Raw genomic sequence first — 15,097 nt, 5'->3', positions numbered from 1 at the left:
TCCAAACCATTAAACAAGTAGATGAGGAACAGCAAAATCAACTTCCAATCTTTCATCCAGTTAGAGTACAATATGTGTTTTTAAAAAAATAGAGAAATGCTTACCTGGAAAGGAGAAATTTCCTGCAGTATCAACAAATTTGTCAGTCATTTGTCCAAATACTATCATCATGAGGGGGAGACCTGATCCGTGAGCTATGGCCATGACAGTGCCCAGGGACATCAATAATTTATCCTGCCAGTCAGAATATCGAAACTAAAAAATAAAAAAAAAGGGGGGAAGGGGGGAATAAAATACTACCTCATAGAAAAGAATCTCTCTTTCTCCACAACTATATGTTTTTTGGGTTTTTATTTAAGGTCAGTACTTTTATAATAGTTGCAGATAAATGTAGTAGGGAAGACGAAAGATTTCAATCCAAATTATTGACAGATTAATTTTATGATTCTACTTATTTTGTATACTGTGAAGGAATCAATCTGATTTTGCTTAATTGCTTTTTTATTTGTTCATTTTAATTTATTTGTTAATCAATCTGATTTTGTGCTGACAGCTCAGAGCCTAGAGCTGCTTCAGATTCTGTGTCTCCCTCTCTCTCTGCCCCTCTCACCCTTTCAAAAATGAGTAAACATTAAAAACAATTAAAAAAGAAGAAATATTGTTTGATCTTCCAAAGCTCCTTAGGTAGTGAGTTAAAAACAGCTAGGAGTAAACATTAAGAACACACACATGCACACACACATCACATCCTTTAAAACAACATTCAAAATATTTCAGAGGGAGAATTACAAAGAAGGAGGAAACAGACACCCTAAGTTTTATGGATAAGTTTCCTTTAAGAAGTTTGTTAGCTTTTAAAAGGGAGCTCAGAAGTGAAGTGAAACAAACATTATGGAGTGCCTATATGTGTAATTTGGAGAAGTCTTGCTTAAAGAGGTGATGCTCACGGTAGAATCTGGAAGGATAAGGGAGAATTCGCTGAAGAACTGGGGAGTACAGATGAAGTGGGGGGTATTTAGGCCTAGAATAGCAAGGTGCCTAGCAAGCTGCAGGGAGTGCTCAGATAACCCCATGAGTAGAAGTCCTGAAGTGCGCAGTGTGGGACATGTTATTAGAAAGAGGTATAAAAGACTTGGTGGACCACACCAACCCTCCTGGACTTAGGACTATCAATGCATAGTGTACTTAGTACTATCACTTAGAAGGGTGATACCAGTTGTCACAGTGACATGCACAACACTCATGAACTAACCAGCCAATCAATGTCCTAATACTCCAAAGACTTTGTCCTTACTGTCTTTTTAGCTCTAATCTCACTTTTTCTTCCCATTTTTGATTGACTGCTCTATGGCTCTCTCTGTTTTCTTCTTTCTTTCTCTGCCTTCTAGGTTACATCCTTCTTCTCTTATATTTCCATTGCTCTACCTTCCCCTCCATCCCTTGCATCTCCCTTCAACCACCTTCTTCATCTGTTCTCTCTACCCATTTCCATCACCCCACCCCCTTTTGGGGATGAGGCACAGTCATCAGGAGAATGAGTGATGAGTCAGGCTTGGCAGAGTGGGGTCTTGGAGAGCTGACGCAGAGTCAGACAGGGTCAACAGGCCAGGGCAATGTGAGGTCAGACACACTTGGTGGGGAGGAGGGGTGTGCAAACTGTTCTCACAGAGTTCCAGAAGTTCAGTATGGGGAGGCCAAATTCCAACATCAAACACGCAGGGCAAGCAAGAGTACCGAAAGAGTCAAAGGTTCAGTGCCAGGGGGAGCTTGACAAAGAACAAAGGGAGCAGGTAAAGTTAAGAGCAAATGGTAAAGTTTCCCTAAAATTGCAACAATGGGGACTAATGTCCCTAAGGTTCATTTTAATGACTCCCAGGGAATGGAGATACAGCACTTGGGTCTCCTGGCCAGTTATAAGTACAGGATTGGGCTGTCATGTAATGTTCTCTTTAGTGAACATTTATATGAAATTGAGGATCATTTTAAATACTTTTCATACTACTTAAATAAAATTTCATTGTCTCTAAGCTTAAATTTAAAATTATAAGAATTTCACAACAACATCCTAAGTAAACTTAGATTTGTTTTAAGTGATTTTCAACAAAACAATTAATTGCTAATTCTTGTTAGAAACAGTTTTTTCCAACGTCTAACAGTTGTCCTGAACCTCTTTCAGGATAAATATGTATTCAGAGGCAGAAAAGATTATATTTCAACTCAGTCTAAATTTTAACTTTTAAGGTCAAATTAAATGTTCTAAATTTCTACCTCAAGATTTGTGGTGTTTTACTTCCTGTAGGAGGCAGATTTAAAACATGTGCATTAAAACTAGACTTAGTTTTACAAACAACTTATTCTCTAAAGCACTGAATTAAAAAAAAAAAAAAGGACACCTTTAAACAAAAATATTACAAGAATCAGGGTGAGGAGAATGGGACTTTGCGGTGACATGAGAAATGTGCAACAACATTTGGGACTGAAGACGTTTTGGTGTCTTTTCATTCATTTACTTACTAAATTGGAGATTTCAGCTGACATGCCACTTAATACCAACTTCTTTGCTATGGAATAATGGCTGTCATAGTTTGAAACCCATCATATTTACTCAAGGCAGGCAAACACTTCCTTGGGTCACCTCTCTGAGACATACTACAAATGAAAAACTGATTAGACTTCTTCCAAAAATATACTGGCTTGCCTTGTACCAGCAGAAAAGCACTGAGAATTGTGTTAAACATAATCAGAATCTCTAATAATTACTCCACATTTAATCAATTTTCTGGGAAGCCAAATGTAAACAGAGATTTCTTAATTATTTCTAAATTTCTGTAGTTAACAATCACTTTCTTCATATGCAATCTTTTTTTTTTAATTTTTTTTAACATTTATTTATTTTTGAGACAGAGACAGAGCATGAACAGGGGAGGGTCAGAGAAAGAGGGAGACACAGAATCTGAAACAGGCTCCAGGCTCTGAGCTGTCAGCACAGAGCCCGACGCGGGGCTCGAACCCACGGACCGTGAGATCATGACCTGAGCCGAAGTTGGACGCTTAACAGACTGAGCCACCCAGGCGCCCCATACATGCAATCTTATTTAACCAAAATTTGGTGGGTGTGTGTGGTGGCAGTGGTGGGTGTGTAAGTGTGTGTGAAACAGATACATAGATGCATTTTCTAGAAATTGGTGAGTTTGTGAGGTGCTATGAACACAAGTCGTGGCTCTGCTCTGTTTCATAGCCAGCCTATCCCTACCTCTTTTATCATCTATGTTGAGAATGTGATCTGTTAATTGTAAGAAGCCAACCTAAGACAATCTTAAACTACTGGCTCCATAACTACTGATTCAAGACACCAAATCTGAATGAAGACAAGAATTATTCATACTTAATATTTCACAGCTTACCAAGGTTAATGGTCCAATCAAGTTCACGCTCTCCTTTTTTTTCGTGTCTGGGTTGCTGTAAAAAAATATAATTGTTTGAATTTAAATCTGTTACCAAATGTTTTACAGTCAATTGACTATAAACTTGAGTCATTATCACATTCAAATATTCTAATATTTTCAAATATAAAACAGTGATATCCACACATTGTCATCATTATCCAGTTTAACAAACACTGCAAGGCAATCAAGTGCAAAGGTAACTGTCCAAGGTACTACAAGGATATCTGGATTAATGGGAAATGGCCACCTGCCTTGCAGAGGCCACACACAGAAAGAAAACACAGAGGTTAATATCTGCCAAATAATTAAATTCTTCTGTTGCTTAAAATATGTACTGATCTAAAAATAGTAAAGTCTACTCTTCTGAAAGACTGTGAGGAGTGATGTCAGGACATCCTGTTGGTTCTACTTTCAAAATAAATCTAGAATTCAACCACTATTCACCACTTTTATTACTATCCCAATGGCCCAGGAAAACTCCTGCTTAGTCTCTCTACTTTCAATTATACCAACTTCAGACTACCCTCAAGACAGAATCCACACTAATCATTTACAAACTCAAGTCAAATGCTACTCTTTTGTTCAAAAGCCTATAATGGTTTCCATTTATCTCAGAGTAAAAGCCAAAATTCTTACATGAGATTTTGGTTCCTATATGATCTGTTTCCTTGTTACCTCTCTGACCATATTTTCCCTACTCCTGTTTGCCCTGCTTCAAGCCACCCTGGCCTCTTTGCTGTCGTTGTTCTGTGAACATACCAAACATGGTCCTGTAGTAGGTCTTTATATTGTCAGTTCCCTCTGCCAGGAAGGCTGTCCCCTCACACATCCATATAGCTCTCTCTTCTCGTGTCTTTCAAGTCTTTCCTCAAATACTGCCTTCCCAATAACACCTATCTTAACCACCCTATTAAAAATTGCAACCGACTTTTTCTGTGCACTCCCAATTTCCTTAGCCTTGATTAATATTTTCCATAGCATTTATTATCTTCTAACATTTGCTGTAGCTTATTTAGTTTGCACAAGTATTATTATGTCTGTCGTCCATATAATAATGTAAACTCCATGGGGGTAGAGATTTTTTTTTTTACCTGAATGCACTTATTTAAAATTTTTTTTAACATTTATTTGTTTTTGAGACAGAGAGAGACAGAGCATGAACGGGGGAGGGGCAGAGAGAGAGGGAGACACAGAATTGAAAGCAGGCTCCAGGCTCTGAGCCATCAGCCCAGAGCCCGACACGGGGCTCGAACTCACGGACCGTGAGATCGTGACCTTAGCCGAAGTCAGACGCCCAATCGACTGAGCCACCCAGGCGCCCCTAAATGCACTTATTTAGCTTAATTTGTTAACTGTTTAGTTTAGGTAGGTGATAAAGTTTTGCTCAGAAGACTTGATCCCAAATTATTTGGAACATATATTAAAATCAAAAGACAGACATCTGACACTAAATATATTCTGAAGAAGGTGCCATAGGCAATATAGCAGCATGACTGGAACTATCATATGACTAACTTGCCACTTGCCCTAAATAACTAATGTGTGCTTGACTTCCTTTGAACGAATAAGCTTTGGTCTGCTTTTTCACTTTTTTTATTTTTAATTGTTTTTTAATGTTTTATTCATTTTTGACAGAGAGAGAGAGACAGAGCATGAATGGGGTAGGGGTAGAGAGAGAGGGAGACAGATTCCGAAGCAGGCTGCAGGCTCTGAGCTGTCAGCATAGAGCCTGATGCGGGGCTCGAGCTCACAGACCATGAGATTGTGACCTGAGCCAAAGTCGGACGCTCAACCGACTGAGCCACCCAGGCGCCCCTGGTCTGCTTTTTTAAATAAAAATTAGTCTCAACATTTACTTTCACAATCTTACAGTCTTAACTAATATTAACTTTCTCTATTTCTCTTCTGAACTGTTTTCTCATGTTTGCAATACAAGGCTGCGAACTTCACTTCTGAGACCTCCTGTGGGTTCTGGGGGATTACTGCGTCTTTTGCAGTGATAGCTCCTTTGTACACTTCATCAAATGTTCAGCGGGTGCAATACATAAATACAGCCTTCATAAAAATGCCATCTATTTATGGATTCACAGTCAATCCCAGCCTAAATTGCCAGCTTATGAAAACCACATTTTTTTTTCCTATAGAAATAATAACATCCATCTGGTTCCTAATTCTATTTGGCAAACTAAATTTTCTATGAATGAATACCACAGTACTAAGAAGGAGTGGAGCAATATCACTGCATGAAGATGTTAACAGACTAAAATAATTCTTTAGTTTAAACATCAGATAGGGTATTTTCATTTGGATAATCAGGCCCCTTGCAGCTTGAGGACTCACTACAGAACCTGATAAATTTGTCCCTCTGGGTGATTACTTGATGGCACAGGTCAATTAGTTTTGGGTGGCCTGGCATGAACTCCCATAACAGCCTCAGAAACTATTTGAGGCTAAAGGCGAAAATGATTCACTATTCCCACACTGAAAGAGGAAACAAAGACAACACACCATTGACTGACTGGTCGCTTCTACCCCTACTAAGGCCTGTGAAATGCTCTTAACAAGGGCCCCAAAGTACCAAACAGCCAGTCACGAAGAAAGAAGAGCAAGCAAATGAAGCCCTGAGGTTTCTCCTTTGCATCTGAACAAACATTGATCTGGAAGCTCAGTTTACCCAAGAATGAGTCTGCTCAAGGACCCCTTCCTCACCTCACTGCCCCAAAGGCAGAAATACGAACAAGGAGGTGCTGGGGGCAGAGGGAGGAGATAACCCAAGGAGGAAGAGGAATTAACAGGGAGAGGAGGGTTTTTGTTGTGGTTATGGCTATTTTTGTTTTGTTTTGTTTGCTTCACTACTCTTGTTCAAAAAGCACAGCCATCATCAGCAGATATCTCATGCTCTATAAGCACGAAGAATCAGAAGATGTTTAGGAAAGTTACTTAGAAAAGTTTTGAGTTCTATGATGCAAGGAGTGTTACACAACACAGATATTCATCGAATCACACCGCACAAAGTGGGGAAGAGGCACTTTTGAAGCTAGCCTTCTCTTCTTCCTAAGCCTGTTCAAAAGGAGCTTCTGTGCCACTCCTTCAGGAAAGTCGGAATCTTAGAAGACACCCTCCAGAGAAGCCTCCAAAACAAAGGCATCAACAGACTTTCTCCCCTTTCCAAGGCCGAATTGGGCCCTGCCGATTGGCGCGCTGGCGAGGTACCTGCTACTGCTCAGTTCAAAGTCGTCCTCCTCTCTCCCGGGGCACCGGACGCTTCCGTTCCTTCCCGCCTCAACATCCATGTCAACCTGGGGAGAAACCAACAGCCTCAGGTCCAGGGGCACCGGCCCAGCTCCTCACCGCTCGCAACCGAGGGGTATGAGCCGGGCGCAGGGTCGCGGGGCCAAGGGGCGCCGGGCGGAGACCCCGCTGTCCGGGTCTCACGCGCACGGCCGCCGGCGTTTCCTGCCGCAGGCCTGAGCGCGGGGACCTGACTCACCTCCAACCTCGAGCTCTTTCTGTCCGAGCCGCGGGGCGCGTGGGGCGCTGCGGCCGCGGAGCCTGGACTTTGCTCGCGGGACCTTCGCCTCCGCCCCCTACGCGGGCCGCGCCCCAGCGACGCCTCCCGCCGCCGCCGGGGCCAGGCCCCCTACCCGCGGGAGCAGAACGCCGCCGCCCCCCCCCCCCCCCCCCCCCCATCCCGGCTCCCTCAGCAGGCCAGGCGCGGGCGAGGGGCGCTGAGTGCCTCCCTCGTCGCCTGGGGGCGGGGGTGGGGGGGCGCTCGGCGCGGCCCCCGCCCACCCGGGCGAGCCCCAGCCCCAGCCCCACCGCGCCTTCTGCTGCCGATAAGCCGGCGACCAGCCTGGAGCTCCCGTTGCTCGGTGCTCGGAGAGGCTCGCCTGGCAGGGCACCTAAGCCCCCCCAAAGTGACTGTCATACTCTCTCGGTGCTCAGTTTTCTGTTTACACCCCCGCGGGGGGGTTGTTTCTGGACCCTCAACAATCATAGGGCGACCGAGGGGCCGGGGAAAGCTCCAGACCCTCCTCCCACTTAGGCGTCCTCAGGTCTGGTGCTGGGGGCGCAGAGCCCAGGGGACGCTCCCTAGAGAAGAGGAAAGCTGTTGGTGCCCTCTGCTACTTAGAGACAAAGAACGTTAGGGCTGGAAGGGCTGTCAGAGACCACCTGATAAAAACCTGCATTTTTTTTTTTTTTAACAAGAATAAATTGATGCTACAGAGGTTGAGTCTTGCCTGAGGCTGCATCAGGGTATGAGAATCCAGTCTCCAGTGGCCTCTCCTCTCCCTACTCTGATCTTAGACTTCTCCCTATACTAAATTGTCTCTGCACCTAGCACCTACTTGAGTCCCCTGTATGGGAACTGTCCCTTCTGATTAATTTCTCCACACTCTTTTGAAAAGAAAGTGTCTAAAACAGGGAGCAGCACATCATTAAGGCTTCGAAGCCAGTGCGATTCAATTCCAGAGGTTCACATCTTGTAAGCTGTGTGACCTTGGACACTTTGCTCACTTCTCTGGGCCTCAGTTTCCTCATAGGGAAAATAAGGATAAAAACAACTCCTTTTCCAGGTTACTGTGAGGAATAAGTGAATTAAGAAGGTAAAAACCTAGTATGATGCCTAAAACATAGTATATGGTCAACATTTATGGCCTGCCTTCTTCCTGATCAGGTAGCAAGATTCTCCACCGTCTCTTCCTTATGCTGTGCCTTATTAGTACTAAAGTCTACTATTAGTCCTGCCACAACTTGACTGATTCTACGGCATATTCTCGAATTAGGTGATAGAAGTGAATTTACTTACGTATTTTTCCCCTCAGAATGCTTTTTCTCCTTACCCAGTCTACCATAACCATGAAGAGTCTCTTTTTTTGATCAACCAGAAGTTGAGGCACCTGGGTGGCTCAGTCGGTTAAGCATCCAGTTTCAGTTCAGGTCAGGATCTCGCAATTCGTGGGTTCTAGCCCCACGTCAGGCCCTGTGCTGACAGCTCAGAACCTGGAGCCTACTTCGGATTTTGTGTCTCCCTCTCCCTCTGTCTCTGCCCCACTCATACTCTGTCTCTGTCTCTCTCTCAAAAATAAATAAACATTAAAAAATTTTTAAAAAAAGATTCATAAGGACAAAGTTTTTCATTCTCTTTTCCACTATCTAATTTTCATGCCTTTTCTTTCCTCAAAACTCTATCATTCTTTCCCGATCTTTACCTTCTGCTGACTTACTCTGTTTCTTACTTCACAGATAGAATCAAAGTGTTCAGAAGGGAACTGCCATTGACATGACATTTGCTCACTCTCCAGAATGTACCCAACACTCTGCCCTTCCACCCGTTTCTCTAAATGAACTATCCATGCCCCTATTCTGTTTGTATTTTTATACTATAGATCTCATCCTCCTAAGAACACTTTTCCTCCCAGCATCATCAACTTCCCCATCCTAGCTGGATCATTCCTCTTGGCACACATGAGGCTGTTATTTTTGCCATCTTAAAAAAAAAAAAAAAAAAAAAAAACCTCTCTTGACTCAACTTCTTCTGCCAACTACCATCACATTTCTCTCCTTCTCTTTGCAGCTAGACTTCTTAAGAGAGTTGTTTCTAGGGGCGCCTGGGTGGCGCAGTCGGTTAAGCGTCCGACTTCAGCCAGGTCACGATCTCGCGGTCCGTGAGTTCGAGCCCCGCGTCAGGCTCTGGGCTGATGGCTCGGAGCCTGGAGCCTGTTTCCGATTCTGTGTCTCCCTCTCTCTCTGCCCCTCCCCCGTTCATGCTCTGTCTCTCTCTGTCCCAAAAATAAATAAAAAATGTTGAAAAAAAAAATTTTTTTTTAAAAAATAAAAAAAAAAAGAGAGTTGTTTCTATCACTGTTTCCATTTCCTGCCCTCCTCTTTTCCCTTAAGCCCACTCTAATTAGGAGTTTGACTTTCATACCACTAAAACTGTTCTATTAACAGTCACTCATAACCTCCACATTGCTAAATTCAAAGGTCAGTTCTCTCTAACTTACTTGACAAATTTAAGCAATTGACAAGTTTATCTTTCTCTTTTCCATAATACACTTTCTTCACTTGGATTCCTGGAGGAAATCTTGGATTTTCCAATGCTTCATTGATCCCTCTTTCTCAGTCCCCTTTGTCTTCCTTTTCTTGCAACTTTTAAACTACCACCGGCGTGCTCCAAGGCTCCCTCTTTGGACGTTTCCTCTGTTTTTCTCACTCCTTCTGTAATCTCAGCCAGTCTCATGGCTTTAAGTACCACTTAAATTCCAACAATTTCTAAATTATTACTTCTAGCCTAGAAATCCCTCCTGAATTCCTGACTGAGATATATGAATGCATCTTTGACATTTCTACTGGGATGTCTGATATGCCCAACCTTGACTCCTGGTCCTCTCTCCAAGCTGCACCCCCCAACAGGCTTCTTCTCATGTGGCAGCTCCAGCCTTCCAGTTGTTCAGCAAAAACAGTGGAGTCACCATGCAGGCTCCTCTGTCTTCCACATCCCATATGCAGACTGTCGAAATATTTCCAGATCTGACCACTTCTCTTTCTCCAGTTCTACCACCGGGGTGCAGGCACTATCATCTCTCACTTGAATTACTACAATAGCTCTTAACAATCTCTCTGCTGCTGTCATTTCCCCCTCGTCTGCCTGTATCCACTCTCAAAGTAGCAGCCAGAGTGATTGTTTTGAAGCTAATCAGACCACATCAGGGTACATCTTCTCATTACCCCGCAGAGGCCCCCAGTGCACTCAGAGGCGCACCTGCAGTAGCTCACTCTGTCCATGTCCTCTCTGACCTCCCTTTCTGTTCCTCTTCTTGCCTTCTTCCACCCAGAACACACCGGCTTCTTTGATGTTCCTTGAACAAGAGAGGCAGAGTTCCACCAACTAGGAAACTGGTCTTTCCCTCTGCCCCCAATTTTCTTCCCACGAGTATTCACATGGCTAAAACCCTCACCTTCTATAAAGTGGAATCAAGCCTGGTCTCCCCTTTAAGAACTGCATCTCATATCCTCAGGACTCAGAGTTCTCATTACTCAGATTTTTATTCCCACAGCATGTATCACTTCTAGTATGCCGTATAATGTATAGATTTATTATCCTTGTTGTTTATTGTCACCTTGGTAGTAAGACCCATGCGAGTAAAGATATTATTCACTGAGATATACAGCATTTGCTGCCCACACTTACTATGCGCCAGACCCCGTGCTAGGGTGTGAGGATATAAAGAACATAGGGCATGGTTCCTGCCCCACAATGGACTGAGTATAAACAAGTACAAAAATCATACAAAAATATATCATGCTTTATAAAGAACAGAGCTCATCACACACTTAAGATTATCCCATTCGATTCTCAAAACAAGAAGCACGTTTAAGGTAAGCACATCAGAAGCTATTCTCAATTTAAAGGTGTAGAAATGGTTTGCCAAAGAGTAGATGACTTTCCACGTGGCTAGGACACGATGGTATTAGGACTCCATCCCTGGCCATGTGACTCCAGCTGCCCATTCAGTATCCCTGGGGAAGACAACTGCCAGGCAGAGGCCATGCCTGTCTATATTTCTAGTCTCCACAGCAATAGAAGGCTCATTAAATATGTATTGAATAGATCAATATTTTAAAGCTATAGCATAAAAGATTACAAAAAAGAGTTCCCTATAAGGGCCAAAGGGAGGAACAAATGCCATGTACCAAATTATTTTAAAATATATATTTAACATGACTGTATGGAATATTTATATGATATAATAATAAATTATAATGTTTTATTTTAAATATAAATTCATTTGCAACAGTTCTTCCTGAAGAGAATCCAATGGACTTGGTTCCTTCTCCAGTTGACCTCTAGCTTGACAATAATATCCTTTGTGGCTTCCCCCCCACACACACTGTATTTGTGGCTAACAGTCCTGACCTTGCAGCTCTGAAAATAGCGAGATACTATCTTCGACTACTGTGTTTGCACATGGTCACTCTCAACAGCACTCTGTTTCCAAACTCTCTACCACCAGTACTTTTCAACTCAACTTTTCCATCTTCTTCTCAGGGTTTATAGATTGATTTCTTCTTTAACTTTCTTTAAACTATGCTACACATTATACTTTTCTCCAGAATTAAAAACAAAAAACAAACAAACAAAAAAAAACCAACAAAAAAAAAACCCCTTTTCATTGCTTGAAAACCAAAACAAAAATCCCTCTCACTTTTGACCTAGATTTCTCCTAAAAAATAATTTGCTTTTTTAAAAAAATTTTTTTTCATGTTTATTTATTTTTGAGACAGACAGAGACAGAATGTGAGTGGGTTAGGGGCAGAGAGAGAGGGAGACACAGAAGCAGAAGCAGGCTCCAGGCTCCGAGCCGTCAGCATGGAGCCCGACGCAGGGCTCGATCTCATGAGCCGTGAGATCGTGACCTGAGCTGAAGTCGGACGCTCAACCGACTGAGCCCCCCAGGCGCCCCCAAAATAATTTGCTTTTGATTTCAGTCTTCTTTTGTTCATTATAAAATTCATCTAACCAATTTGGCCCAGCACATTGGAATTCATATGATAATGAAGATGAGGGTGGTACTGACTCAGCTGTCTCTTTCCCAAAGAACGCTTCCTTACACCCTCTTCAACCAGGGCAGACTTACAAAGCCACCATGACAAAACTTGAGAAGCAGTTGGTAAGGGTCTGCTATGAATCACAGTGTCATATCACTTCTGTCAGCATAGAGCGATGGCGCATTGGAGAGTTCCAAGGTCACATTGCCTAATGTAATTCTTGTGCTCTGTGTGGATTATGGGAATGATTAGGTAGACAGGAATGGCTGCAGGGTGCCAAGGTTAGGGATGAAATGAATAAGCATGAGTTAGGGTCACTATGCTTTAGGTCATTTATGTTGACTTACTCCTAAGGTTATTCCAAAACCATATCTTTTCAAAAGATTGCACTTTACTTTGCCACAGATTAAGACATCTGCTAGTACTGAAGTATCTATAAATAATATAACAAAAAAGAACAGTAACATCAAGTTTGCATTTGACATTAGTTTTCAATTACTCACAGCACTATTTCCTAACCCTAAAACTGTGGCATCCTTCAACCACTCAAAGGGAGTTGTAAAATGTTCAGAAATCTATTGGAGCAAAATTAACTTGGGTTTGTAATCACCTATAAATCAATTTTGGAATTCTACTAACATCAGATGAAATCTAAGATTGTCTTTGCCCACTCCTTTGCTCTGTTTTTTTTTAACTAAACTTTTTATTTTATTTATTTTTTTAATTTTTTTAAATGCTTATTTATTTTTGAGACAGAGAGAGACAGAGCATGAACAGGGAAGGGGCAGAGAGAGAGGGAGACACAGAATGTGAACCAGACTCTAGGCTCTGAGCTGTCAGCCCAGAGCCCGACGCGGGGCTCGAACTCACGGAGTATGAGATCATGACCTGAGCCGAAGTCGGACGCTTAACCGACTGAGCCACCCCGGCGCCCCTAAATAAACTTTTTATTTTGAGATACTTACAGATTCACATGCAGTTGTAAGAATACCACAGAGAGATCCCCTGTACCTTCCCCAGTAGTAATATCTTGTATTTTGTGTCTAAATTCATAAAGAATATTAGTCTGTAGTTTTCTTTTCTTCCCTTCCTTCCTTCCTTCCTTCCTCCATCTGTCTGTCTTTGGTTTTAGTATCAAGGAAATTCTAGCTTCATAAAATGAATTGGGAAGCATTTCCTTCATTTCTGTGTTCTGTAAGAGATTGTGGGTTCCCTGAACATTTTTTGAACTTCCATTTTGTGTGGTTCTGAATATTACTGTTGCTGCCATTTTACCTGCTTGAGTAAATATAGAAGTCTCATCTCCATTACAGCCATTTACCCTCTCCTATTTATAAACAGGTTTTCTTATACATTTCCTCTATATACATACATTTGAAACCACACCAGGGTGTGGGGTTAATTTTTTTAATAATTTTTGGCTTCAATCATCAAAAATATTTAGAAAACACCATAGGAGAGAGGTCATTGTATTAGCAATATTTTTGTTTATCACATTCTTCCTTCCTGATATTCCAAGGTTCCATCTTTTATCATTTCTTTTCTGTTTAGAGAACTTCTTTTAGCCCTTCTTTTAAGGTAGGTGGTCTAGTGACAAATTCCCTAAGTTTTCCTTTAATTAAGAATGTCTTCATTTTCCCTTTATTCCTAAAGGATAATTTCACTGGATATGAGATTCCTGGTTGAGGCTGCTTTTCTTTCAGCATTTGAAAAAGGTTGTCAGTTCCTTCTGGCCCCATAGTTTCTGAGGAGAGGTCCAGTATCATTTAAATAATTTTTCCCTATAATGATGTGCCCTTTTTCCATTGATGTTTTGAATATTTTTTCTTTATATTTAGTTTTATCTTTTTGTCTTTTTTTTTTTTTTTTAAGCAGTAGAATTAAGTAGAAGGTACAGAGATTTCCCACATTCAGTTTGACATGTTCCCAGTTCCTGGTCTGTTGAGTGTAATTCAACTGGCACTTGGACATTTGAGATATTATGTTATGAGATTCTAGATCTTACTTAAGCCTTTGTTTTCCTTGATTTTTAGACATTTCTCCAAAAGAAAAAGGGGTATCATTACTGTCTCGTTGCTGTAAGTGGGAGAAAATCCAAGTTCTCCACTTGGTCTCTATTCACACCTGATGTGGTAGCGGGTCCTTGTTACTACTGAGCACTCATTACTGGCTTCCTGCTAGGCCTCCACGGCTATAGAAGTGCATTGTCAGAGTTCTCCATATGATCTCCCCTGGCACCATGGAAGATGGGAGCGGGAGCGGGGGACGGCCAGGTGGACTTATTACCACTGTGTGGTGGTGAAAGTCCTCAGCCTCCACTGGGCCCCTTTGAAATGACACCACCCCAGAGAGAAAGGGAAGAGAGAGTGCTTCCTTTCTATCAGGTGAGGATGAAAAATTGGCTCCCTACTTAGTCTTGCCTGACACCACAGTGGCTGGGGACAGGCAATGAGGTTGGGGTACCTTGTTACAGCCAAGCCAGGGTGGAGGTTGAAAGGCCCTTATAGCCTTTTCAGATGTGGGTCTGGAAAAACATAGTTTTTTTCTATGTTGTTTGGCCAGAGTAGAGTAGCAACTGTCTAAACATTTTCTCTCATGCTAGGCTGTCCCTTTCCTGGTCCTTCGGCTAGAGAGAGCAGGCTGTCATTGGGGCTCCCCTTTGTCTGTGCACACTGGAAGTTCTGGCTTTTCACATCTTCAGTTCCAAGCCTGGGACATATGGGGCAAGAATAAAGCAAATCAAATCAAAACAAAATGAAAAATGGGTAACTCACCGCTGTGTCATTCTTTGGATTCAAATGTCCTTAACTGGTTTGCCTTTTTCAGAGTCTTATGTTTGCTTTACATCCGATGTTCAGTGCTTCTAGCTACACTCAGCAGGATGAATAGGAAAAAATACATCTACTCCATCTTTCTAGAACTTTCTGCCTAATTTTTTAAGTCTATTTTCTCTAATAAAATGCAGAAGCAAAGGAAGAAGACCCTAAATTAATCAAATTAGCCAATATTTGTATTTGTTGATCAATAGAAGAAGGGGTGTGAAATATTAGATAAAAAGACTTCTCTAACTTATCTGCTCATTTCCCCCTCTACCCTCT

General features: G+C 42.1%; 1 protein-coding gene across 6 annotated transcripts in view; it reads right to left on the bottom strand.

Annotated features, from left to right (window-relative positions):
• The window catches only part of LOC131509448 (phosphatidylcholine translocator ABCB4), a 75,337-nt gene extending 68,261 nt beyond the window's left edge, over positions 1–7,076 (bottom strand). For 2 of the 6 annotated variants that reach the window (XM_058725199.1, XM_058725198.1), the window contains exons 1-4: positions 6,937–7,076; positions 6,660–6,745; positions 3,405–3,459; positions 105–255 (exon numbers count right to left, since the gene is read on the bottom strand). In XM_058725199.1, the coding sequence (XP_058581182.1) occupies positions 105–255; positions 3,405–3,459; positions 6,660–6,739 (286 nt within the window). In that variant the 5' untranslated portion in view covers positions 6,740–6,745; positions 6,937–7,076. Of the gene's footprint in view, positions 1–104; positions 256–3,404; positions 3,460–6,659; positions 6,746–6,936 lie in introns of those variants that run through there. The other 4 variants (XM_058725196.1, XM_058725200.1, XM_058725197.1 and 1 more) reach the window with 4 other exon arrangements.
• Between the last annotated feature and the right edge of the window lie 8,021 nt (positions 7,077–15,097).

The sequence above is a fragment of the Neofelis nebulosa genome, chromosome 4 (genome assembly GCF_028018385.1).
Source record: "Neofelis nebulosa isolate mNeoNeb1 chromosome 4, mNeoNeb1.pri, whole genome shotgun sequence".
In the NCBI taxonomy this organism is placed as follows: Eukaryota; Metazoa; Chordata; class Mammalia; order Carnivora; family Felidae; genus Neofelis; species Neofelis nebulosa.
Note: the sequence above shows the minus strand (reverse complement) of the source record. Positions and strands in the feature narration are given on the sequence as shown.